This window comes from Camelina sativa, chromosome 15 (assembly GCF_000633955.1).
Source record: "Camelina sativa cultivar DH55 chromosome 15, Cs, whole genome shotgun sequence".
Lineage (NCBI taxonomy): Eukaryota > Viridiplantae > Streptophyta > Magnoliopsida > Brassicales > Brassicaceae > Camelina > Camelina sativa.
Window position 1 is genome coordinate 11,894,350 of NC_025699.1, and position 23,866 is coordinate 11,918,215.

At 35.7% G+C, this 23,866-nt stretch overlaps 7 protein-coding genes and 1 non-coding gene across 11 annotated transcripts; 5 read left to right on the plus strand and 3 right to left on the minus strand.

Annotated features, from left to right (window-relative positions):
* On the plus strand, positions 211–3,397 carry LOC104746499 (AP2-like ethylene-responsive transcription factor PLT1). The gene is made up of 9 exons (XM_010467990.2): positions 211–628; positions 720–1,161; positions 1,253–1,335; positions 1,456–1,464; positions 1,569–1,657; positions 1,747–1,820; positions 1,919–1,969; positions 2,082–2,158; positions 2,343–3,397. Exons 1-9 carry the CDS (start codon positions 511–513, stop codon positions 3,122–3,124), a joined length of 1,725 nt encoding a protein of 574 aa, XP_010466292.1. The 5' UTR covers positions 211–510; the 3' UTR covers positions 3,125–3,397.
* On the plus strand, positions 3,897–4,334 carry LOC104746500 (leucine-rich repeat extensin-like protein 1). Of its 2 annotated transcripts, XM_010467994.1 has the most exons (2): positions 3,897–4,063; positions 4,187–4,334. In XM_010467994.1, the coding sequence occupies exons 1-2, from the start codon at positions 3,897–3,899 to the stop codon at positions 4,332–4,334; spliced, it is 315 nt and encodes a 104-aa protein (XP_010466296.1). The 2 variants fall into 2 exon arrangements, with proteins under 2 accessions (XP_010466296.1, XP_010466295.1); XM_010467993.1 differs by having other exon boundaries at positions 3,897–4,334.
* Positions 6,601–9,715, plus strand: LOC104746501 (serine/threonine-protein kinase Nek6-like). Its single transcript, XM_010467995.2, has 12 exons — positions 6,601–7,084; positions 7,185–7,257; positions 7,368–7,433; positions 7,513–7,556; positions 7,634–7,679; positions 7,770–7,850; positions 7,940–8,032; positions 8,107–8,188; positions 8,267–8,316; positions 8,407–8,480; positions 8,554–8,605; positions 8,705–9,715. Exons 1-12 carry the CDS (start codon positions 6,966–6,968, stop codon positions 9,215–9,217), a joined length of 1,293 nt encoding a protein of 430 aa, XP_010466297.1. The 5' UTR covers positions 6,601–6,965; the 3' UTR covers positions 9,218–9,715.
* On the minus strand, positions 10,209–13,620 carry LOC104746502 (zinc transporter ZTP29). The gene is made up of 12 exons (XM_010467996.2): positions 13,218–13,620; positions 12,835–12,893; positions 12,422–12,514; positions 12,229–12,318; positions 12,055–12,136; positions 11,643–11,698; positions 11,453–11,509; positions 11,189–11,229; positions 11,025–11,092; positions 10,852–10,908; positions 10,639–10,756; positions 10,209–10,409 (listed from the first exon to the last, which is right to left on the minus strand). The coding sequence occupies exons 1-12, from the start codon at positions 13,279–13,281 to the stop codon at positions 10,364–10,366; spliced, it is 831 nt and encodes a 276-aa protein (XP_010466298.1). The 5' UTR covers positions 13,282–13,620; the 3' UTR covers positions 10,209–10,363.
* On the minus strand, positions 13,922–15,970 carry LOC104746503 (zinc finger protein WIP4). Its single transcript, XM_019237410.1, has 2 exons — positions 15,272–15,970; positions 13,922–14,422 (listed from the first exon to the last, which is right to left on the minus strand). The coding sequence occupies exons 1-2, from the start codon at positions 15,899–15,901 to the stop codon at positions 14,000–14,002; spliced, it is 1,053 nt and encodes a 350-aa protein (XP_019092955.1). The 5' UTR covers positions 15,902–15,970; the 3' UTR covers positions 13,922–13,999.
* On the minus strand, positions 19,354–19,435 carry TRNAS-GCU. Its single transcript has one exon. It is a non-coding gene; the product is annotated as a tRNA-Ser (tRNA).
* On the plus strand, positions 19,635–20,915 carry LOC104748379 (heterogeneous nuclear ribonucleoprotein H3). The gene is made up of 3 exons (XM_010470031.1): positions 19,635–19,790; positions 20,075–20,750; positions 20,898–20,915. The coding sequence occupies exons 1-3, from the start codon at positions 19,777–19,779 to the stop codon at positions 20,913–20,915; spliced, it is 708 nt and encodes a 235-aa protein (XP_010468333.1). The 5' UTR covers positions 19,635–19,776.
* Positions 20,744–22,094, plus strand: LOC104746504 (heterogeneous nuclear ribonucleoprotein F-like). Of its 3 annotated transcripts, none has more exons than XM_019236484.1 (2): positions 20,745–21,349; positions 21,380–22,083. In XM_019236484.1, exons 1-2 carry the CDS (start codon positions 20,926–20,928, stop codon positions 21,754–21,756), a joined length of 801 nt encoding a protein of 266 aa, XP_019092029.1. In that variant the 5' UTR covers positions 20,745–20,925; the 3' UTR covers positions 21,757–22,083. The 3 variants fall into 3 exon arrangements, with proteins under 3 accessions (XP_010466299.1, XP_019092029.1, XP_019092030.1); XM_019236485.1 differs by having other exon boundaries at positions 20,978–21,067; positions 21,154–22,094; XM_010467997.2 differs by having other exon boundaries at positions 20,744–22,083.

Genomic DNA, 23,866 nt, shown 5'->3' on the forward strand with positions numbered 1-23,866 from the left:
GACAGAATACGTTGGTAAAGTGTTAGAAAAAGAAAAAAAATCAATGCTGGTTTAAAATGGACTCGTTCATATAATAATTCTAAACAATAGTAATGTATAGTGCATATATAATTATTTATACAACAAATAATATTCTAAAAGGGTCTCTCAACCATAAAACTTCTCTGGTCTTCCACAAAGTTCATCTCTCACAAGTATCTTCTCCTTTGTTAAAAACCCTAAACTTATCATAGAGTAGCTTTTTAGAGAGAGAGAGAGAGAGAGAGAGGGAGAGAGGAAAAGAAAGAGGTTATATAAATCTGAAGAATACTTCTACCTATATATATACTATTCCCCAATCTTTGAAAAGTAGTCTTGATCATTAAATTCTCTTTCCCCAATCCTTGATTATTGAATCTTCCTTTCTTCTTTGATTGGCTTAGAGCTTGGTATATTGATCATACCAAAGTGGTAGTGATTGATTGCTTACCCCGAACACAAACCAAACGAATTTGACTCGAAAAGAAGAATATGAATTCTAACAACTGGCTTGGCTTTCCTCTTTCACCAAACAACTCTTCTTTGCCTCCTCATGAATACAACCTTGGCTTGGTCAGCGACCATATGGACAACCCTTTTCAAACACAAGGTAATACCTCTATATATATATTTATATATACACATATGATTCTCTTTTCATGTTTAACTATATACTAAGATAACAAAATGTAATTTTGTAGAGTGGAATATGATCAATCCACATGGTGGAGGAGGTGAAGGAGGACAGGTTCCAAAAGTGGCCGATTTTCTTGGTGTGAGCAAACCGGACGAAAACCAATCCGACCACCTAGTAGCTTACAACGACTCAGATTACTACTTCCATACCAATAGCTTGATGCCTAGCGTCCAATCAAACGACGTCGTTGTAGCAGCTTGTGACTCCAACACTCCTAACAACAATAGCTATCATGAGCTTCAAGAGAGTGCTCACAATTTACAGTCACTCACTTTGTCCATGGGGACCACCACCGCTGGTAATAACGCTGCAGCCAAAGCTTCACCGTCCGAGACCACCGGAGAAAACACTAGCGGTGGAGCACTAGCCGTTGTTGAGACGGCCACGCCGAGACGTGCATTAGACACTTTTGGACAACGAACATCGATCTATCGTGGTGTCACAAGGTTAGATATGTGACTCATCACTCTTTTTATTTGATTCTTTAATGATTTTGTGATCTATATTTAAGTGTAATGATGAAATGTGCATATATAGACATCGATGGACTGGTCGATATGAGGCTCATCTATGGGATAATAGTTGTAGAAGGGAAGGGCAGTCTAGGAAAGGAAGACAAGGTAAGTAATTAAATAAAGGTTTTGTCTTTTAATTTTCATTTGGCTCAGACTAACTATGTTTTGTCTTCACTCTTTGTTCTTAATGCGTAAATCTTGGGAATCATATAAACAACCGTCCAGTTTACTTGGGTGAGTACGTCGAATTGGAATTTGTTTTCTTTATCATCCTCGTGGACTAATTAATTATATTATGTCGTTAAAAGAAACTAAATTAAACCAAATTCTTGGTATAGGTGGGTATGACAAAGAAGATAAAGCAGCAAGATCATATGATCTAGCAGCACTTAAGTACTGGGGTCCTTCAACTACTACTAATTTCCCTGTATGTTGGTTCATATTTTATTGCAATCATCTCTTGATTATTAGTTGTGTATGATTCAAATCTTTGATTCATTATACAATATATATTAGATTACTAACTACGAGAAAGAAGTAGAGGAAATGAAGCACATGACGAGACAAGAGTTCGTGGCTGCTATTAGAAGGTGTTTTCTTTTGCGTTCTTCCGTAGGGCATTTTTCATATAAATCGAAAACATTCCTAATCTAGTTACATCTTTATCTATACGTACGTCAAATCACAGGAAAAGTAGCGGATTTTCAAGAGGCGCCTCAATGTATCGAGGAGTTACAAGGTTTATAATATATATTACCATACTTCTTATAAGAAGCATATACTAAAAATATATATTTACTTGACGTTGACCCCCAAATAAAAACACATCTTTACTTGTCATTTATATATAGGCATCACCAACATGGAAGATGGCAAGCAAGGATCGGCCGAGTCGCCGGAAACAAAGACCTCTACTTGGGAACTTTTAGTAAGTACTTAGTTCTTAGACTTTTGAGTACTACGTTTGGTAGGCAAACCACAAGGAGTCGTTTTAACTATTTATAGGTTCAGAATAAATTTAACTCACGGTGGAGTTAATTAAACCTTAAAAAACGGAGCGCGGTACATATATACCATCATCTTACATGAATGGTATGGTTAATCTTATTTAGGCACTGAGGAAGAAGCAGCGGAAGCTTATGATATAGCTGCGATCAAGTTTAGAGGACTTAATGCAGTGACCAACTTTGAAATCAACCGGTATGACGTCAAAGCCATCCTAGAGAGCAGCACTCTTCCCATAGGAGGAGGTGCAGCTAAGCGGCTTAAAGAAGCTCAAGCTCTTGAATCTTCGAGGAAACGCGAGGCCGAAATGATAGCCCTTGGTTCAAGTTTCCAGTACGGTGGTGGCTCGAGCTCAGGCTCTGGCTCGAGCTCATCAAGGCTTCAGCTTCAACCTTACCCTCTAAGCATTCAACAACCATTGGAGCCTTTTCTATCTCTTCAGAACAATGACATCTCTCAATACAGCAACAACAGTGCTCATGATTCCTCCTCTTTTAATCACCATAGCTATATCCAGACACAGCTTCATCTCCATCAACAGACCAATAATTACTTGCAGCAACAATCGAGCCAGAACTCCCAGCAGCTCTACAACGCGTATCTCCATAGCAATCCGGCTCTGCTTCACGGCCTTGTCTCGACCTCTATCGTTGACAACAATAATAACAATGGAGGCTCTAGTGGGAGCTACAACACTGCAGCATTTCTTGGGAACCACGGTATTGGTATTGGGTCGAGCTCGACCGTTGGATCGGCTGAGGAGTTTCCAACCGTTAAAACAGATTACGATATGCCTTCCAGTGATGGGACCGGAGGGTATAGTGGTTGGACCGGTGAGTCTGTCCAGGGGTCAAATCCTGGTGGTGTTTTCTCAATGTGGAATGAGTAAACAAGGATCTCTTTCTTGTGTCACAAGGAAGGGTCTTAGTAGTAACTATTTTAATCAGTACTTTCATTTTTCTTTTTCTTTCTTCTTTTGGAAGTAATAGGATCAATTTAGAAGGGACCTTTGGTAGAAGAATTTAGGTGACGCAAGAGGTTCTTTTAATATTTACGGCTAAGGTAATGATTCTCAGAATGGTTCTTGAGGGTTAGGGTTTTATGGGTACTCGTTAAGTTTAAGGGTACCCAAATTTTGTTTAAAGCTAACCCTTTTGACTAATTTCCAAACTTGTAATTCGTTTATAGAGATATTTTCTCTATTTCTTATTTTATTATTATCTATATGTATACCAAAGCGAGCCGACAAAAAAAAGTCAAAGATTAGTAAGATAGTTTGTTAAATTTGTTTGGAAAGCATTCACCAAATCAACCTATTATATATCACATAATATAAAACTAATCTTGTATAAAGCCCAAAAGAACAACCTTTCTCTTGATATATATTTTAATACCACTTAAGAAAGCTCACTATCATCTAGTGGTGAGACGTCAATTAGGCAAAGAAGAGGCATTTAAATGCAAATACAAACAGCTAAGGCCGCTCAGCATATACTTAAGAACTACATTAGAATAAAACGTTAAAAGTTAGTGGGAATCCTCTAATTAAGTCTCTAATCAAAAGAGCTTCCAATGGAATAATTACATATATAAACATATATAGTTATGTCTAGGAACTTAACATTGTCATTGAGTACAAATTAAGAACAAAACCATTAAAGATGGTGTCCCAAGGTCTTTCCTTCACCATAGTTTTTCTCTTGGCCACCCTAATCACACTTGGTGAAGCCAATAACAACCGTAAGCTCCTACAAACATACACTAACTACCAACCGGAACATTCCCCTCTTCCATCTCCGGTCTATTCTCCTCCGGCTGATCTTCCTCCTCCTCCTACGCCAGTCTATTCTCCTCCGGCTGATCTTCCCCCTCCTCCTACTCCAGTCTATTCTCCTCCAGCGGATCTTCCTCCTCATTCATCTCCGATCTATCCTCCTCCAGCTGATCTTCTTCCTCCTCCTACTCCGTTTTATTCTCCACCTGTGGATCTTCCTCTTCCCCCTACTCCGATCTACCCTCCTCCTCCTCAAGCTTACCAAGCCTACTATTACAGGAGATCTCCACCACCACCCGCCAGACCATGGTGGTGGTTGATATGAAGCGTTAAAGACACAGTGCATTAGTGATGTGATGCCTTTGATGTCTCTAAATTAACCCGAGGTTTCTTCTATATATATTTCAATCACGAATGTTGTTTTTGCTCTTTCGTAATGCGAGTGAAGTTATACATTAACGGTTTGTTTAACGTAACCTTTTGTTGTACTGCAATGATTTCATGTTGTGGTAATTGCAAATCTTGATCTCGACTAAATATAATTACGTACGCATGTAGATCTAAGAAATATAACTTACAACTTATATATTAGCGAGTAAATTATATAACCAATATATTGTTTATATTCTATGTTGTTTCATCTTACTTTTAGTTTGAGGTATTTTAACATTTCCTAGAAGATGATAAACAGTGCCGGCCCAACATTCATGAGGGTCCTACGCAAAAATCTAAAAATGTGTCTTTTTCACCTATGACAAAAATTATAGGTTTTCTATAGAGGTCATAACTTGATATTTTTTAAGGCCTTTCACATATCCTAAAAAGGAAAAAATGTCTTTTACATGTAAATAAAAAAGCCCTTATACATATCTTTAAAATAAAAAAAGGACTTTTGTTTAAGTGAAAAAAGCTTTTAAAAATTTAAGCCTGAATCCTTGACTTCACTTGTTTCCCCTGTGGGCCGGGTCTGATGATAAATACACTGATCGTATTGGTCAAAACCGCATCAGACTAACAAATTAATAGTCAAATTTATTTTGGTCAAAATTGTGTTTTGAATATGATTTTTTTTCTACTCCTCTTTAAATTTGATATGAAAAGGTCTGAAAATATTTTTACTATATTTACAAAATTAGGGGTGGGCATTTAAACCGAACCTAACCAACTCAAACTGACCCAAACCAAACCCAATCCTACACTCCAACCATTCGGTTATGTTTCTTCTCAACCCAAATAATTCAGTTCGGTTCGGTTTAAAACCAAACCAAACCAATAACTCGATGTGTTTCTTAAATTAATTAATAATATTATTAAAATTATAAATATGTGATCTTACCTATTACCAATCGCATTTGGTTTATATTTTACTTTATTTTAACTTTTCTATATAAAATTAACTAAATAGAAATATCGATTTAATTATATTTAATATTAGGTGTTAATTTTATTTTTCTAGCTTTTCTAATTTATTTGATTAATCAACCTTTATAAAACTAGAATCAATTTTTTTTTTACATTATTTGATTTTTAAACCGAATTAAAACAGAACCAAACTAAAGCAAACATAAATCAACCTGAACACAAACCAAATCAAACTAACTTCGGTTGAGTTTGGTTAGAATTTTACCAAAACCGAATAAACCAAACTGAATCAAACCCGAACTTAAACCGAAATGTCTACCTCTATACAAAATACTTAAACCGAAATGTCTACCTCTATACAAAATTTGGGCTGGTATTTTAAATTTGTGTGAAATTGTCAAAAGTACAACTATTCCTTGAAACAAAAAACAACTAATCAAAAAAACCTGAAAGAGGATTTCCTAGATTTGACTTTTAAAAGATTGGAACCGTGATGGGCTTTGCCTTACAGTAACGCTTGGGGGAAATTAAATTAAAATTTGGGCCATTGATCGCACACACGTCATATAGCACACTAGCAGAAACGGTGTGACCGGGGAATTATTAATGTCGCAAAATTATGCTCGAGAGAGAGAAGCCTAAAACTAAAAGCCTACTTGTTAAACAAATGTATTGTACTTTTCATTACTTGCAATAAGCAGGTTGGTTTGACTGGATTCTGATGACCATATCTAATTATCTATACAATATTTTATTATTTGGTTGTTCTAACTTCTAACCAAAAAGAGTCTTCTAAGTTCTAACCAAAAGAGTTAAGATATATGGTCCAACCATCAGAGTAAAGGATATGGTCCAGCCAAAGCACTAAGAGAAGATCTTGAGAGTGTATAGATTTTTCTTTGGTTGGTAAAACAATTATGTATCAAAAGTCATGAAATTCACATTTGGGTCAAATAAACTACGCTCAAGAGAATTAAATTTGATAAATTCCCTTAACGACCCAAGTGATAAGATAATAAAACAAAAACATCAACTCAGAGAATGTTTTTTGTTTGTTAAAAAGTGTAAAAGTGAGAAAGAGACTTCTCAACAACAATTAAAAAAGGGACTAAATGTAATGATAACAACAAACATGTCAACAACAACAGTCTGAAACCTCAAGCAAAATTTGCTTTGGTACCTGTCAATTGAACATTTCTTCTTCCTCTATTTTATTTTCCTTTCTTTTAAATAACTTTCCCTCTCTGCTGACCAAAACAAAATTAAAAATTAAAATAAATATAATTTATCTTCACACTTTCTCTCTGGTCCTTTTCTTTGCTTCATCTTCAAATCTTCCCTCCTCATCTTGTTCAAAAGAAGAAATTACGAAACTTTCTTCTTCACGATATTTCAAAATCAAGATTTGGTTTAAGGGTCCCAGTTTTTGTTTTTGTTTTTGTTATTTTGTTCTTCTTGCCTGATTCTTTAATTCTTGATTCTCTCATTAATGCTCATGTGCTTTATATGAATACCCTGAAACTTAGAGGCTCCATTGAACAGTTACAACTTGTGATAGTTGGATCCTTTTAAACCGACAGAAGGAAGATCTCATATGGCAAACAAGATAGGTGAGACAGCTTCCAAGATGGATGATTATGAAGTCGTGGAACAGATCGGAAGAGGCGCTTTTGGTTCTGCTTTTCTTGTCATTCACAAGTCAGAGAGACGAAAGTGAGTATTTAAAAGATCTCAATTTTGTAGTTTGTCTACATATGCTGTTATGATCTTGTTTAAGAGATTAAAAAATCTATGGCTTTTTTTTTTTGTGTAGGTATGTGGTGAAGAAGATTCGTTTTCGTTTGGCTAAACAAACAGAGAGATGCAAGCTTGCTGCGATCCAAGAGGTTAATTTATTATCAAGCTTTTCTTATTTGTGATCTTGATTCTTGATTATATCCAACGATGATTCTTGAAAATCATAATATGTTTATATTTTATTTGTTATGTGATGCAGATGAGTTTAATATCAAAGCTTAAGAGTCCTTATATTGTGGAATACAAAGATTCATGGGTTGAAAAGGTGATATCTTCTTCTTTTTCAAAGCTTGTAATTTAAGCGCAAATTTACTTAAAATTCTGATTTGGATTGGTTTATGCAGGATTGTGTATGCATTGTAACTAGTTACTGCGAGGGTGGAGACATGTAAGGCAAAACTATTTACGTATGTCATATCTATGTTTCTCTGGTGATGTTTATTTAATTGACTTTGGTAAATGCAGGACTCAAATGATAAAGAAGTCAAGAGGAGTATTTGCATCCGAAGAAGTTAGTACTCATTAAAGAATCTATTTGGTCTAAAAAAATGATGAATTGATACTGAAACTAACTAAGAATGAGCTTTGTTCTTCTCTGTAGAAACTCTGTAGATGGATGGTGCAGTTATTGTTGGCTATAGATTACCTCCATAACAATCGTGTTCTTCACCGTGACCTTAAGGTTACTCAACTTCGATCTACTACTCTCTATGCTTCTTTTGCTTCTATTGTACAGAGCATCCATTAACACTGCAATTCAAAATTTTCCAGTGCTCCAACATATTCCTCACTAAAGACAACGAGGTTCGATTAGGTGACTTTGGCTTAGCAAAACTTCTTGGCAAAGACGATCTTGCTTCCTCGGTAATGCTCATATTCCATTGGGATTTTATAACTTTTGGCCGAAGTATTTCTGAACCATTGTCTTGTTTTTGTAGATGGTGGGAACACCAAACTACATGTGTCCTGAACTTCTTGCAGATATACCTTATGGCTACAAATCTGATATTTGGTCTTTAGGTTTAATACACATTCCTAACTTTTACTTTCTTTAAAATTTCTTGTTCTTGGTTTCTCATAAAGATTTTGGCTTTACAGGTTGTTGTATGTTTGAAGTAGCTGCACATCAACCGGCCTTCAAGGCTCCTGTAAGAATTTTTTCCCCCCAATTTCGACGTGTTATTAAATCTGTAGTTCCTTTCGAGTTTCTAAAAATGTGATCTCTTGTTTGCAAACAGGACATGGCAGGACTCATCAACAAGATTAACCGCTCTTCGCTTTCTCCTCTCCCGGTCATGTATTCCTCTTCATTGTAAGTATCACATACATTAGTTTTAGTACTGAAAACAAGCTTTTGAGTGTTAATGTTCTAATATTATTTTCAGAAAAAGACTGATTAAATGTATGTTGCGCAAGAACCCTGAACATAGACCAACTGTGAGTTGATGAGTTCCCTTAGTTTCTTCTTCTCTTTGAAAAACTTTACTTCCATGGTTGCTTCTAACTTTCTTACATGGAAAACGTCTGTCTATATAGGCTGCTGAATTGTTAAGACATCCTCACTTACAGCCATATCTTGCACAATGCCAAAATCTGTCTCCAGTTTTCAAACCAGTTGTATCCAAATCAGAACACAACACTTACGAAAACAGAACAGGTCTCCCTCCCAAGATCAAATCATTAAAAACACCCATTAAACAGAATCAAGAAGCAGAGGAAAGAGAAAAGATAAACAAGGATACAAGTACTTCTTCAAATGAAAAGGAGAGACCAGCAAAGAGCCAAGAGATGTCATTGATTAGCACATTAACGCTGCTACGAGAGTTCCAGAGGAAAAGTCCTAAAAGCGAGGAGAGGGCAGAAGCACTGGAATCTTTGTTGGAGCTTTGTGCAGGTTTACTTAGGCAAGAGAAGTTTGATGAGCTTGAAGGAGTCTTGAAACCTTTTGGAGATGAAACAGTTTCATCAAGAGAAACCGCGATCTGGCTTACAAAAAGTCTCATGAATGTAAAGAGAAAGCAAAACGATGATGAAACCAATCAACACTAACCACATGCAACTTTCATGTAACCACCACTTTGTGTATTAAAGACATTAATCGAAAAAGCAATGAAAGTTTTTGATCAGATTCATAAAATTTGATAGAAATAGTGTTATTATTATCATACACTCATAAATATTCGTGTAATAAGTTACACAATGAGATAATACATCAAAATGGGTTATTTGTCATAGATTCTAAGGAACAAAATCAGAACAAAAAATGAGTTTTGTTATATATCTCCTTCTCATCGATCAAGGACTCTTGTCTTCCTTTTTACTGCAAGAGAAGAGCCAAGAAGGCGGAGAGTGATGCAGCAACGATGGAGCCAACCACTGGGAAAGCTACGTCGGCACCGGAGGAACCACCTGGTGATGGTGCTGGAGACTCCATTGTAGCCGCGGTGACTGAGCTCACTAACACGGCCGAGATAAATAGGGCCACAAACATGTTGTTGACGTTCTTCATCTCCATGATTTCTTGTTTTTTTTTTGTTTTGTTCCTTTTTTATTGTTGTTTATGTTTTATTTTTTTTTGTTTTTTTTTGTGTTTTTTTTGATGTGATGCCTTGAAGGTGAAGGTTGTGCAGGTATTTATATCTAATAACATATGGAAGGAGAAGGTGAGAGATCTTCAAGGTCTGCCACTAATTAGCAAGACAGGAGTATTCAAAGAATTTTCTAATTTTTGTTGCTAAATTTAGGAATGAAAATGGCAAAAATAAACTAAAGCCATAAATTTCTCGAAATAGTTTGAAATTTGAATTGGTCTCGAATTAAAAAGAAAGAACCTCTATCTCTTACGTTTTGCAAAAACATATTTGGTCCATGGATTTTTTAAGAAAAGAAAGATTAGATTGTGATGAGACAAAAAAAAAAATTCATACAGTGACTAGTTTTTTTTGTGTGGTGATATACTTAAACAAATCAGAGACTAAGAGTGACATTTGCATAAATTGAAAGAGCTAGAAAGGTTGAATGATGTGAATACTGTAAAAAGTAGATGTTAAGAAAGATTATTATTCCTTTAAATTAAAAATGAATACTCATTGTTTACAGATTTCAGTCTTTACAGATACAAACGAGACTACTTTTCACTCCAGAGACTGCTTTATCTCTTTGGGGAGGCAATTATTGCATATGACATCATTAACCTTACAAGCTCATTGTGTCAGGCAAACTCAGCTCCAGAAAGTAAAGACTGCAACAAAACCACATAGACAAACACATCATAATCATAAACTATACTACACATCACTATCACAAATTCCTCGTCAATTATGTCAACAAATGATTACGAAAAAGCATCTTCAAACTATTAGGTTGAACTCTAATCCTATAGGATGCAAGCTCTATTTCAAGATCGCACTTATGTTTTTACAGCAAGTAAACTTATGAATATCAGGTGTCACGTGTCTGAAAATACTAACCTCGCCGACATACATGCCATGCCAAAAAACACAGCCTTCACAGCTTGTTTTTGTCCCGCATAATCAAATGCCAAAGGAAGCATTTCGTGCAACGTTAGGAAAGCCATGATTCCACCAACTGCATCATATAAAGCACATTTTTGCATCGATACGCTTTATATGTCCAATGATTATAATTTTAAAGTATCGATTTGCTGCAGAATTTCTACTTACCTGCTCCCAACAAACCTTCAAGGATTTCTGGACTTAAGCTTCTAGGGAAAAGATAGGCTGCATCATAAGGAAGATGGATCAAACCAGAATTTATGATACTCACTCAAAACTCTTAGGAGAATAGTTACTTGTACAGAAGAAGCAACATGAGCAAAGAGACCGATGCAACTTACCCACGATAATTACACCTAGAGGCTCAGCTAAACCAGAGAGTGTTGCCAACTTGAATGCCTGCCATTTGCTGTTACATGCATAACATCAATTTGGGATGAATAAAACCACAGGGGTATATAATGAACTGCATACATCCTATCCTAATAACAAGCCATGATGTTACCTCTCGGTTGCAAAGTAAATAGGAAGTGCAACTGCAACACCCTGAAAACATCACACCATAGCAGCAAAAGAAGCATGTTAAATCAGAGAAATCAATAATTTAGTTGTTTACCGTCTTTAAGATTAGTTTAGAGCAAAACAGACTGTCAAACAGGAAACACGGCAAGAAAAGTGAGACTTTTTCTTTCTAGGTTTCCTCTAATAAGAAGAAATTGGTAAGTCAGTAATAAGCTTCAATTATTTACAATGGTTACAGAATTTGTACCTCGGGAATGTTGTGTAGAGCGATTGCCAAAGCCAGATTAACACCAACTCGCATGCCCTGTGAAGTAGAGAATACAACAAGCAAAGATAGATATCAATACGTTGATGATGCAAGTCATCAGAGAGTATAGAGATCATTAGTAATGCATGCTCCCTGAAATTTTGTGGTCATCTTGTTCCTCAACCCTCACCTTAATTGATCCGAGAAATACAGCCATCCCTTCTGGGAAATTGTGCAAGCTTATGCCTATAGTTCAAAGAAAAATAAGATGAGAAATACATGAAGAGTTAAAATAAAAACACAGCATCTAAAGCATGAAAATTTATAGAAGTCCAACAAATGTGATACTTCATGATTGAACAATCACACAGATCATTAGGTATGTCACATTCATATTGACTAGCTTGCTAAACATAAGAGCTTAATGTTGCACGTCCACTCTAGGTGTTTGTGCATAGAATGAAGTTCAATTACATTGATGCAATAATTTTGAGGAGTCACTATAGAAACATCTAGCCAACAGATTACATATATTAAACTAGACAAACTCGGATAACAAATGATTTAACAAATTAAAGAGATGGTAGTGAAAGTTAGTATACCAATAGCCGTAATAATTCCACTAAACATAACTTGCTTGCGCTTCTTCTTCATCATGTCCTTACCTCCGTCGTCTCCATTTTTCTGTTATCAACAAATATGCCAAAATTTCATGATACTATAGAACCAGAAAGCCTTTGAAGAACAATTCGTATAAAAAGAAAAACCAGTCTTGCCTTTCTTCGTTTCGAGTCAGTAGAGGGACCAACAGTTGGTTCAGGTATGAATTTGGCAATACACGCAAAGAATATCACACCACCGAAAAACTGCATCACTAGAAAACTATATTACTTTCAGTGTGAAAAAAAAAAAAGAGACAATATTCGAATAAAAAACCACTGAAGTAGCCAGATGGAGAGAAGTACTAACCCAGAGATTAGCTTTTAAGAACCCAATAGAGTTTATAGCATTATGAGCCAAATCCAGGAACGATATGCTTAACATTAGACCTGCTGCAAAACCCTGTAGAAAGGATTTAAAATCATCAGATAAGTAACTCCACCAAATATGGACCCAAGTTAAAAACTTTGTACAAAAGAATGGTCGGTACGGGAACAAAACTCTAGTCACTAGCAACCCTATAAAACTTGACAACAAGAGAATATAGCAGTGATGCAATATGAAAATGAGAATGTAGCAGTTAATGAAACTCCACCAATGGCTCCCTAAAACTACGAGAACCCTGCTTTACCAGAAAACTGAACGCCTCATGTATGAGAGGATAGGGAATAATATATAGGGACTTTTAAGAATGGAAATTAGATGTAGCGTGTCAACTTCACCTGTAGAAGTCCAAGCATCTTCATATTGGGAGTCTCACTAAGAACTACGAAAAGAGCACCTACGAAAGCAACATGAAACTCGATTAAACCAAAGCAACTTGAAATTTTCACATTGAAAAGGATCTACAATTCCTAATGTTCAGTTACGACACCAAAATATAAATCAAATGAAGTAGCAACGTATTGAGAACAAGATTAGCATCGCATTTGGTAGCAGCATCACTGCACATATGTAAAACAACATACCAGAACAAATTTGATCCTACACTAAAACAAAGGCAAACACTAATCCTGATTCTACAAGACCAAAACACTAATCTAAAAACAATCAGCAATTCAGAAGAAGAAATATTCGCAATTCCAGGGAAGTGGGAAATACAAACCTAAAGAAGTACTTAATCCACCAACGAGGGATAAACCAAGCGCAACGAGCATCTGAGAATCCATCGCTGTGTTATCTGAATACGATTTGTGAAAGCTAGCCTTATCGCGTCTCAGTTGTATAAACAAAAAATCCACAACCAAAGGTAAATTTCTAAAGTGGACTTTGAGAAAACGGTTGGTGTGTATATAGCAGACGGGGGAGACGAAGGAGGAGGAGAAGAATATCTAAAACCGAAGGAAGAGATAATAATAGCTTTAATAATCGAATTTTGAAACCCTAATTCATAGCCTTTGCTGCTCTGTGCAAAATTCTTAGCCTAGTGAAGCAAACATGTTAGATGATTATTTATCCCTGACCTGACCTTTGCTTCTCATTTTCTACCTACCAGTCTCTTCTCCATGTTCCCCAATCCCCCTAAATGGTCTGTCTCGACCCGTATTTTTCTCGGGTCGGTTTAACCCGGTGCACCATCTACCCAATTTTAATTTGCAAAACAAATTACAAAACCTTCCTCAACTTTTAGGTGAACTTATGAAAAGGATCGAATTTTTTGTTTAGTAACATTAAGTCCCTTTAAAGTGTTGATAAAGAGGATTTATACCAGAAACTTAGATTAATTAAATAAGACACGTTCTAAAAACTTTAACAAAGACCTCAAAATACAGTAAGCTTAATAATTAATACTTAGCTAATTAATCCCCAAAAAAAAAAGAAGCAATTAAAGAAGAAGATACAAAAGCAAATAGCATGCAATTAATGCACGAGACAACAACAACATGATCATTCTTGCTGCTCGACATCAGAAGCAGCCTCCTCGTCCTCATGATCAATTCCACAACAAGGGACATGACCATTCCCAAAGGCCTTGACATGGTCTTTAAGAGACCTCTTGTGCTTGAAATCTGACCCACATGAGCAATACCATAGCTTCCCGCAGTTCTTCTCGTGTGTCCTCCAATCTCCTTTGACCGCAAAAGACTTCCCACATCTACGACAAGCAAAGGGCCTCACTCCGTGCTTCCTCTTGTAATGTGTCTGAAGCGTACGGAAATCCTTGAGCGGCCTTGCCCTTGGGTGGTCTATGTTGTTTTTGCACCCCGGTGCACAGCAGTAGCAAGGCAGCTTCAGCATCGCCGTTGGTTGTGTCCCTCTTAGCGACTCCGGTCCTTTTCTGTATTGTGAGCCATGTCCCCACATGTGCATCTAATAAACATTTTCATCATAATATTAGTACATATGTTTGTTTGCGTTTAATCATTTATATTTGATTTTATGATCAAAAGGACATTTCAGGTTAGCATCCAAACTAATCTTGAAACAGGCTGTTGTCAGACGGTAATAATTAAATTCTTCTTTTTTTCTTTTCAAAACTAATGATCTTTATAATAAAAATAAAGGAAATGTCCCAGGCGTTGTAAGAAAAGAAAGATCTAAAACTGTGTGATTAGGGTCACTAGGAATAAAAATATCATATCTAATTATCTATGATATAGCTAGTGTGAAGATTTAAAGAGGTATAGAACAATCTGCAAGACATTTATCATCCTCTCTTTCTTTTACTTTTTAGGGTAATGAGTGTTGGGTAGTAGAACTGCGCAAAAATCAAGAGAGGCAATACAAATGGTAGAGAAAGACTGATCATATATATTTTAGGGTTTGAAAGAGTCAGTATGATAAAAAGACTGTTGGCTAAAGAAGATCTTCTTGATTTTAAAACCTATTGATTGATTTTAGTTGATCTTTTCATAGCCATCAATCCATCGTACAGCTGATGACTTGTACCATCAAATAAAAAGTTCTTCTCAAGTTCTAATAGTAATAATTATTTTGAAAAAGTCGCAGTCTGTACTAAAGATTTTCTCATGATGAAGATTTTATATAAAAAGAAACACACCGATAATTTTTATTTAGAAGAAAAATAAGAAAAGTGTATGAATTAAGATCCATTTTCAAGAACAAGAAAAAAAAGTCAAAAAGTTGAAAATCATTCTAGGGCAAGTAGCTAGCAACTAAATAAAGTTAGGTTTATTAGATGAATTAATATATCCTTACTTGCATGTTGTTGTATCTGTTGAAGGTCTTGAAGCATAGAGGACAAGTGAACTGTGTAGGACCCATCAGAATCTGAGAAGGAGTAGGGATCCAAAAGTGATGAAGATGATTACCCCTTTGTAAGCCACCATGACCATCATCATGATCAGAAGCAAGAGTAAATTCTACTCCTTGATCTTGATGATGCTCTTGGTCGTCGGTGGAATCAAGGACCACATCGCTGCTGCTGCTTCCACCATCACCGAGGTTTGGTAACCCTAAATGAAGATCGACGGTTACATCATGATGATGGGTTTCTTGGCGTTGATCAAGATCATGATCAAGAAAGTTTGAATTAGAAGAGGTTTCTGTCGTCTCCATGAAATAGTACTCACGCTGGTGATCAACAATAGGTTCTTGATGCTTATGGATGGGGCTTAAGCTAAGGAGAGGGAGAGCTTCTCTAAGTGGAGGAGAGTCAGGTGAAGTAGGGTTATGATGATTTGTGTTGATGTTTGGGTTTGTGGTATGGTGAGGGTAGTAGAAGTTGCCATGAGAGTTGTAGATGCGTGAGAGAGAAGTGGAATAGTTAAAGCTATAGTCATAGTAGTCGACGTATCCATTGTTGAAAATGCAAGCTGGATCAGACATTAAAGACAGAGAGAGGGAGAAGGCAAGATATCTCTAGATGATGGGGTTTATGTTAAAGAAACCAGTGAAAGCTAGATATGCATGTATATGTGGATGTCTGTATGAGTGGGTATATACAGGCATGTGTATTATATAGATGAGTGTTGTGATGTGACAAAGCGGTGGAAAATAGCATATGATAATTGATAGAAAAGGGTACGGAGAAGATAGTAGGTAGAAAAGAAACAAGGAGAACGTTTGAAGAAGGGAAAAGAAAACTTACTATCTTGGGACTCGAAGTGCACGCACGTATTTATTAAAATAAAGTCAATTATTAAATCTTTATGAAACAAAATAAGCAAGGGAGAGTATTACTATTGTCACAAACTATATAAGATCGGGGCTAAAACCCGGAAATATGGTGTACCACAATATACTCTGAAGGGAGTGTGCCTTAAAGTTCGGGGTATAGATTTTGCTGTTGGTAAATAATACATGTTTTGCTCCATGACTCCATAGCTTAAAGGGATAGCCAAAGGCCAAAAACCTCTGGGTAGTCCAAAAAAAGGGGGGGAGAAACCATCTAAATATATTAGAATGATTACTAGATTTAATCGGTTGTCCAAAAAAAAAAAAATATTTAAACATCATATGAAATTGACCTATATACATATTTATAAAAATTTGATTAAAATAGATATAGGCATGCGTCTTTTAAATCTACTGATTAAGATCACTAATCAAATCAAATTTATACGAATCATCATTAGGTTCAATGTTGTATAAATAGTTCATATGTCTTGTAACTCTTGTTGTTGGTTTGATTAGTTTGAGTTTTGATACCAATACCTACCGATAACAGCTTTTTAACTGAGCAATGAAACAGTACAATAGACAAAACATAGTATGGAAAGGATAAAAAAAATGGACAAGATCGACAATCAAGGATAAAAGTTTGTCTCCTTTAATGTCTAAAATTGAAATATAAAATGTATGTAGAGAAAGATAGAGAGAGATGAAGCATAGAATCCAGATGATAAACATTTTGGTTTTGTGGGGAGTTTGATCGCGTTGGAAAAAGAGATGGTCGTGATCCAGGACAGCACTTGCGTTGGTGGCCTCATCTCTATGTCGGCTCGGCTTCAGAAACATATTACTTGGAAACCCCAAATCTTTATTTAATTAATTAACATAACGTATACTAGTTAGTAATGAATATCGTCGACTATTTTTAAAAAAAAGTTAATAAATAAATTTATACAAAGAAAAAGGTAAAAGCTGACGAAGTTATATGTTCCGATGTTGGTGGATGTTTAAACCCTTAATTTTAATGTTCAGGTAATTTTAGAAGCTAGCTTACTTCATGCATCCATAGTCTAGCATCAAAAACCCTATTTTCTCATTATGGCCTAATTTAAGAAGCTAGTTCATAATGAGAAGATCCAACTTCTCATTATTATAATTTTTCAACGATCCAAAAAACTATGTATGTGTAGTTTTCAAAATCATGGCATTCCTTTGTTTTAAACACTAGTTTTTGGATGTAAAATACTAGGGAATGTGGCCTTTTTTAATTTAAAAATTTGATGATATTTTGAAAATAATACTCTAAAGTCTAAACCTAGTATTTTATATTTAAAATATGCCTTTATATATATATATATATATATAAATATTGAGCTATTTAACTTTATTCACTAATTAAATAAGCTATCTTGTTGCAAATTCCCCTATCTTTTTAATTATATATGTTAATTATGAATTAAATTAGATGTTAATTATATACCTTGAGTAGTAAGAATACCGGAAACTACAAGTCTATAACCACTGATAAGATGGCCTAATTTGTTGAGGTCTATAGGCTCTATACAGTCCTTTGCGGGTATATCATATGCACACCAGCACACGTGAATGGCCAATGTTCTAAAAAATGGTGAAAATATTAGTATATTTAGTCATAGAGTTTACTAGTTTAGTGTGTCTACAGGCTATTTTAGTACTATAAGATATTTCTATGTAAAAAAATTACGTTAACCTAGCTAGTGGCTTTGTTTTATTGGTCGAAACCATGATCGGGTGCATATACTGGTTTATGATCTTCTTTAATATATGGGCGGCGGATTCTAAAATTTATTTTTGGATTTGATCAAGAAGATTTGGTTATATAGAAATATAGTTCTACGACCAAGCAAGTAACTTTTTTCTTTACTATTAGAAATGATTTCCTTTTGTTCCTGTTAAAGGATATTCTTGATTAAATTGTTGTTTCTTATGACATATTGGTAGTTTCTCATGCATAGAAAATTAGAAACTGATCTTAACAATATCAAAATGTTGTCGTAGTAAGATGCGACATTGTAAGACGAATGGGGTCAAAATTAGTGGGTTTGAAAAGAAATTGCATTGGTCGCAATGTATGAACTCGGAAAGATTGGGCCAGTAAGTCAAAATAATGTATAGAACATGTTGATTTGCTATTAATTGGTTCGAATCAGATTAGAATAAAATAAATCAGTACATGTTCCCGAGCAAGCACGAGTGTGTGTGTGTGGATTTTTGTATTTGTATATGAACCTTTTTGTGTAGGCTGCATATATAAGTGCGTTCTTTAATCTCTCTACTACTGTGTCTTATATGTATACTTTGTTCTCTCTTCTCAGACATTGTTATCTATATGCGAACCTCGTGTTAATTTCACTTGTTAATTAAAATGTTATTATATTTTACAATGTAAAAGTCTTTGGATGTGTGTGTGTATACAAAGTGCATGTCTGTAACTCTGTATGTGTATAGTATATATGTGCTTCTAAACTATTCGCTTTTGGGATTGGCCATGATGTAATTTTTATATTCAAAATCTTGTTTTATAAAAATTTTATACTTAACTGAATGAATTAGTCTGCACGGTTACAATTATTTAACATTTTTCCCAAAAAAATATTGATCGACATATCCTTTAGATGTATACGTCGGTGAATACATTCTCTTATATGTTCAATTTTTTTTTTATTTTTTAATATTTTTTCTTCCTCATTTGTGAATCACGAATACATTCTTTGATGGTTTCACATTTGTACGGTACGTGATAGCCATATTTATAATTAAATAAAAATTAATTATTGTTTTACTAAAATAATTTGTTTTCACTACTCTGCCATGTTGAAAGTTATTTTTCCCTATCAGAGTGTTTCTATAACTAACATTTTATAATTAAAATTAATAAATTATACTCCCTCAGTCCCTCCAACAAAAGAAAAAACTGAAAATAAAAAACTAACGTTCTAGCCATCTACTACCTTAACTATATTATAAAAATTGTAACTCGCAGGGTTAATTTAAGGTGTAAAAGGTCATTCTCTTTCATAAATGGCATGGCATAAAACATGAATTTTCACATTTTATAAGTTTACCGCCAGTAAATTAGTTGAGTAATTTAGGAACAAATATAAAAGCAAAAAAAAAAAAAAAAATTACGTCGCCTGAGAGATTCGAACTCTCGCGGGGAAACCCCATGTACTTAGCAGGCACACGCCTTAACCACTCGGCCAAAGCGACTGTTTTATTTTACGTTCTCAACTTAAATTTATATTGTAAATTAATCCTTAGAAACAACAAAATTCGCACGAAGGCTGATCCAACTAGATTATCTTGAATGTAATAAGAAGCCCAAGCCTTTATAAGCCCAATACCCTTTATTTTCCTTCTCTCTTTTTTTTTTTTTTTTTTTTTCCTTCTAATTGTAACGCTTTTTTTTTTCTTTAATCAAGAAAGATTTGGAAGGGCACGATTTCGAATTCGAAGGCTCAGAGAAGAAGAAGAAGAAGAAGAAGAAGCTCCTCGAAAATTCCAATCGAATTGATCATCCAAAAACAGGCGACACAGTGTAGGGAGAGATAATGTTCTACAGAGGGTAAGCCCTATAATTATCTCTGATTTGTTCGCCAATGATTTTTGATTTCATTAGTTCCCCCCGCAATTAGGGTTTATTTGTATTCGTTTGTGTATGGTTTCAAATTCAATCCTGAATCACTTCGGTTTCATCTTCTGGTAATGTTACTTGTTTTGTTCTTTCGGAAATTTATTTGACCTGTGATCTCTCTCTGAATAGTATAGTGTAAAAAGTCTTGCTTTAGTTTTGATATAAGAAGTTGTTTGTTCAAGAAAGTTTTGAACTTTAGTTGTGGTGAATTGTAGATATGGAGATGGTCCTGATGGGCGTGAGATGGGACCTAAGCGTCAAAGAATGATTGATCAAGGTCCTCCTGGACCATTCTATGGACCTCATCCTGGTTCTGGCTTTATGTATAACCCTTATGGTTTTGTTCCTCCTCCTCCACCTCCTCCTTTTCCTGTGGTTCGACTCCGTGGTTTACCCTTTGACTGCGCTGAGCTTGATGTTGTAGAGTTTTTTCACGGTTTAGATGTGGTTGATGTCTTGTTTATTCACAAGAACAATAAGCTCACTGGTGAAGCCTTTTGCGTTCTTGGTTATCCCCTCCAGATTGATTTCGCTCTTCATAAGAACAGGCAGAACATGGGGAGGAGATATGTCGAAGTTTTTAGGAGTACTAAACAAGAGTACTATAAGGCTATTGCTAATGAGGTTGCTGAATCACGTGTCCATGGTATGGCTAGTGGGGGTGGCGGTGGTGGCGGCAATGGCGGTGGGGGTGGAGGTGGAAATGGCGGTGGAGGCGGGGTAAGTGGTGCAAGTCCACCTCGCAGCAGACATGTGCAGAGGGCTAGGTCGAGTGATGATGGGAAAGAGAATTTTGAGCATACGGGTATCTTGAGGTTGAGAGGATTACCGTTCTCAGCGGGNGTGTATGGTTTCAAATTCAATCCTGAATCACTTCGGTTTCATCTTCTGGTAATGTTACTTGTTTTGTTCTTTCGGAAATTTATTTGACCTGTGATCTCTCTCTGAATAGTATAGTGTAAAAAGTCTTGCTTTAGTTTTGATATAAGAAGTTGTTTGTTCAAGAAAGTTTTGAACTTTAGTTGTGGTGAATTGTAGATATGGAGATGGTCCTGATGGGCGTGAGATGGGACCTAAGCGTCAAAGAATGATTGATCAAGGTCCTCCTGGACCATTCTATGGACCTCATCCTGGTTCTGGCTTTATGTATAACCCTTATGGTTTTGTTCCTCCTCCTCCACCTCCTCCTTTTCCTGTGGTTCGACTCCGTGGTTTACCCTTTGACTGCGCTGAGCTTGATGTTGTAGAGTTTTTTCACGGTTTAGATGTGGTTGATGTCTTGTTTATTCACAAGAACAATAAGCTCACTGGTGAAGCCTTTTGCGTTCTTGGTTATCCCCTCCAGATTGATTTCGCTCTTCATAAGAACAGGCAGAACATGGGGAGGAGATATGTCGAAGTTTTTAGGAGTACTAAACAAGAGTACTATAAGGCTATTGCTAATGAGGTTGCTGAATCACGTGTCCATGGTATGGCTAGTGGGGGTGGCGGTGGTGGCGGCAATGGCGGTGGGGGTGGAGGTGGAAATGGCGGTGGAGGCGGGGTAAGTGGTGCAAGTCCACCTCGCAGCAGACATGTGCAGAGGGCTAGGTCGAGTGATGATGGGAAAGAGAATTTTGAGCATACGGGTATCTTGAGGTTGAGAGGATTACCGTTCTCAGCGGGAAAGGAAGACATACTTGACTTCTTCAAAGACTTTGATCTGTCTGAAGACTCTGTTCATGTTACTGTTAATGGTGAAGGGAGACCAACTGGGGAAGCGTTTGTGGAGTTTAGGAATGCGGAAGAGTCTCGAGCTGCAATGGTTAAGGATAGGAAGACGCTTGGGAGCCGTTACATAGAATTGTTTCCTTCATCGATTGAGGAGTTAGAGGAGGCACTATCAAGAGGAAGGTGATACAACATCTCTCTCATGGTACTTTCCATCATACCTCTTCTAAATGGTTATCCTAAGATCTCAATTCCGATTGCATTGGTGGTTCCGGTTTTGATGTACTATCTGGTCAAGAATACTAGCGGGGTTTTGTCCATTTTTTAGATTATGTTGTGCTGTATTATTTGTCAAGATTTTTCATGCACCTGCTATCAATAGAAGTAAGTTTTGAATCAAATGGGTGCTTAATGATCTTTTGATCCACTCGTGTTGTTTATTGTAAGAACCCTTGTTGGATTGTAACATTATAAGGCTTTACTAAAGTTGTTGAAAGAGAAATCTTGATTGATACTCTTGTCTCAGGGACATGTTGATATACCGTCACCGTCTCAAGGTCGTCAGACACCTTGAAAAGATGAATCGTTTTGGAATCTTTGTAGTAATTTCTAAACAGACTAGTAAAAGCAATTTGTCTTCATTGATAATTAACTTTCGTGACAAAACAAAAACAGTATGGAGCATTACTCTGTATATATGTTCTTTCTTACTGTTAGTTTTGTTTTTGGTTTTGTGGGAGGGTATGAATCGATTCTCTTAACAATGCTTCAGACATTATTTTATATGTAGGGACAAAACCATTGGACATATATGTATCAATAGACAGTATAATACAAATGGTAGAATAGTTGTTATTTGTTAGGTATTGTTTCTTGCCCTTTTTTCACTTCGCCTATCACATCTAAAACTGACCAGGTAATAATATCAGAAAAATGAACGGCTAGATCAAACTACTTGTTAGCACGATTCTGGAAATATCATTATGCAAGCAGAAGAAACTTTGGGTTTTTCCAATTTTAAACTGCATCTCATGTCTTTATCATTCTGCCATCTTTGTACACATCTGAGAGGGAGTCTGATTTTTTTAGTTGATTAGTTTAAGAAGTTGAACAATAATAACATAGGAAGTAATTGTAAATAGTCTACTGTGAGTGAATACGATTAGAATGATTTTTACATTGCAAACTTTATCCAAATCCCTACTACATCGAAACTTATATTCTCGAACCAAAAATTACGATCACAGATTATGTATTCATGTTACGTTTACATTTCAGGCATATACAATCCCAAAATATATTTCAGAAATAATGCAGCAAGCTTAAGGTCATTATAGTTCATATTACTAAGCTTAATATCCAAAAGAGAACCACTCTAAGTCCAATGAAGATGATAACAGAAACACCCATTTGAACCTTTTGCCAATTAGTAATGGGTGACACAACGGATTGAAGCTCACTTACATAGTTGTAGCCTTTTGTCTTTGGACGTTGGAGATCGAAAGATGGACTTTGGAGATATATATCATCACCAACTTTAGAGACTATAAAAATACAAATTATTAGAAAAGTATTTAAAGATGGTTCTCTCAAGTATGCTTTGTGACGGGATATCCATTAGAAATTCACGGTTCATGACCTACTTTCGCGTTATCACACCATATATTAGTGTGATTGTACCAAACGTTGCACCCTGGTGGACGCTTAACATTGAAGGGGAATCTTTTTTTTTTTTTTAATTGAAAATGTTTAAGAGTTGAACAATACCAAAAGTCATTGTAAATACTTAATAGCGGCCACGAATTTGAAATAATTGAAATAATAATATATTTTCAAATAGCTGCGAAAAGCTAATCATTGGTTAAATTTTGAAAAGTCTACAAACAAAAAAGAACTCTAATCATTTTTGATGTGTGAATATGCTATAATGGAAGAGTTATAGGTAATGTGGGTGGCCGAAGGACGAAGGTGAGTTATACAATTTCTCCAAGCACCGATGGTAATGAAAGCTTAAACTGAAACAAAAAGAGTTATGACATGTAGTCTTGTTGTTTAATAATCTCCCAATATTCTATGCCCTCTCTAAAAGAGTTTCGATAGCTATTTTGTGTAACACATTTAATTAGTTTGATATGAAACTTTTATATGAATATTCTAATTGCTAAGAACTTTTTGTAATTCGTTTATCAAGTGTGAAACCAAAGACTTATCGGAATGCCACTTGCATTGTGAATCCTATGTTTAGGATCCCATGACAATAACCAATCGCGCATCAATATGTTCGTACTTTTTTTTTT

What these genes read in the sequence shown, in the direction of transcription:
- LOC104746499 (XM_010467990.2), top strand. Translation starts at nt 511, where the DNA reads ATGAATTCTAACAACTGGCTTGGCTTTCCTCTTTCACCAAACAACTCT. An exon ending in ATCTATCGTGGTGTCACAAG is followed by an intron (nt 1,162 to 1,252) that starts GTTAGATATGTG and finishes GTGCATATATAG; the next exon opens with ACATCGATGGACTGGTCGAT. An exon ending in CAACTACTACTAATTTCCCT is followed by an intron (nt 1,658 to 1,746) that starts GTATGTTGGTTC and finishes AATATATATTAG; the next exon opens with ATTACTAACTACGAGAAAGA.
- LOC104746500 (XM_010467993.1), top strand. Translation starts at nt 3,897, where the DNA reads ATGGTGTCCCAAGGTCTTTCCTTCACCATAGTTTTTCTCTTGGCCACC.
- LOC104746501 (XM_010467995.2), top strand. Translation starts at nt 6,966, where the DNA reads ATGGCAAACAAGATAGGTGAGACAGCTTCCAAGATGGATGATTATGAA. An exon ending in CACAAGTCAGAGAGACGAAA is followed by an intron (nt 7,085 to 7,184) that starts GTGAGTATTTAA and finishes TTTTTTGTGTAG; the next exon opens with GTATGTGGTGAAGAAGATTC. An exon ending in TACTGCGAGGGTGGAGACAT is followed by an intron (nt 7,557 to 7,633) that starts GTAAGGCAAAAC and finishes TGGTAAATGCAG; the next exon opens with GACTCAAATGATAAAGAAGT.
- LOC104746502 (XM_010467996.2), bottom strand. Translation starts at nt 13,281, where the DNA reads ATGGATTCTCAGATGCTCGTTGCGCTTGGTTTATCCCTCGTTGGTGGA. An exon ending in TGGATTAAGTACTTCTTTAG is followed by an intron (nt 12,894 to 13,217) that starts GTTTGTATTTCC and finishes TTGCTTTCGTAG; the next exon opens with GTGCTCTTTTCGTAGTTCTT. An exon ending in AGATGCTTGGACTTCTACAG is followed by an intron (nt 12,515 to 12,834) that starts GTGAAGTTGACA and finishes TCCTTTCTACAG; the next exon opens with GGTTTTGCAGCAGGTCTAAT.
- LOC104746503 (XM_019237410.1), bottom strand. Translation starts at nt 15,901, where the DNA reads ATGTCTGATCCAGCTTGCATTTTCAACAATGGATACGTCGACTACTAT. An exon ending in ACAGATACAACAACATGCAA is followed by an intron (nt 14,423 to 15,271) that starts GTAAGGATATAT and finishes AATGTTTATTAG; the next exon opens with ATGCACATGTGGGGACATGG.
- LOC104746504 (XM_010467997.2), top strand. Translation starts at nt 20,926, where the DNA reads ATGGGACCTAAGCGTCAAAGAATGATTGATCAAGGTCCTCCTGGACCA.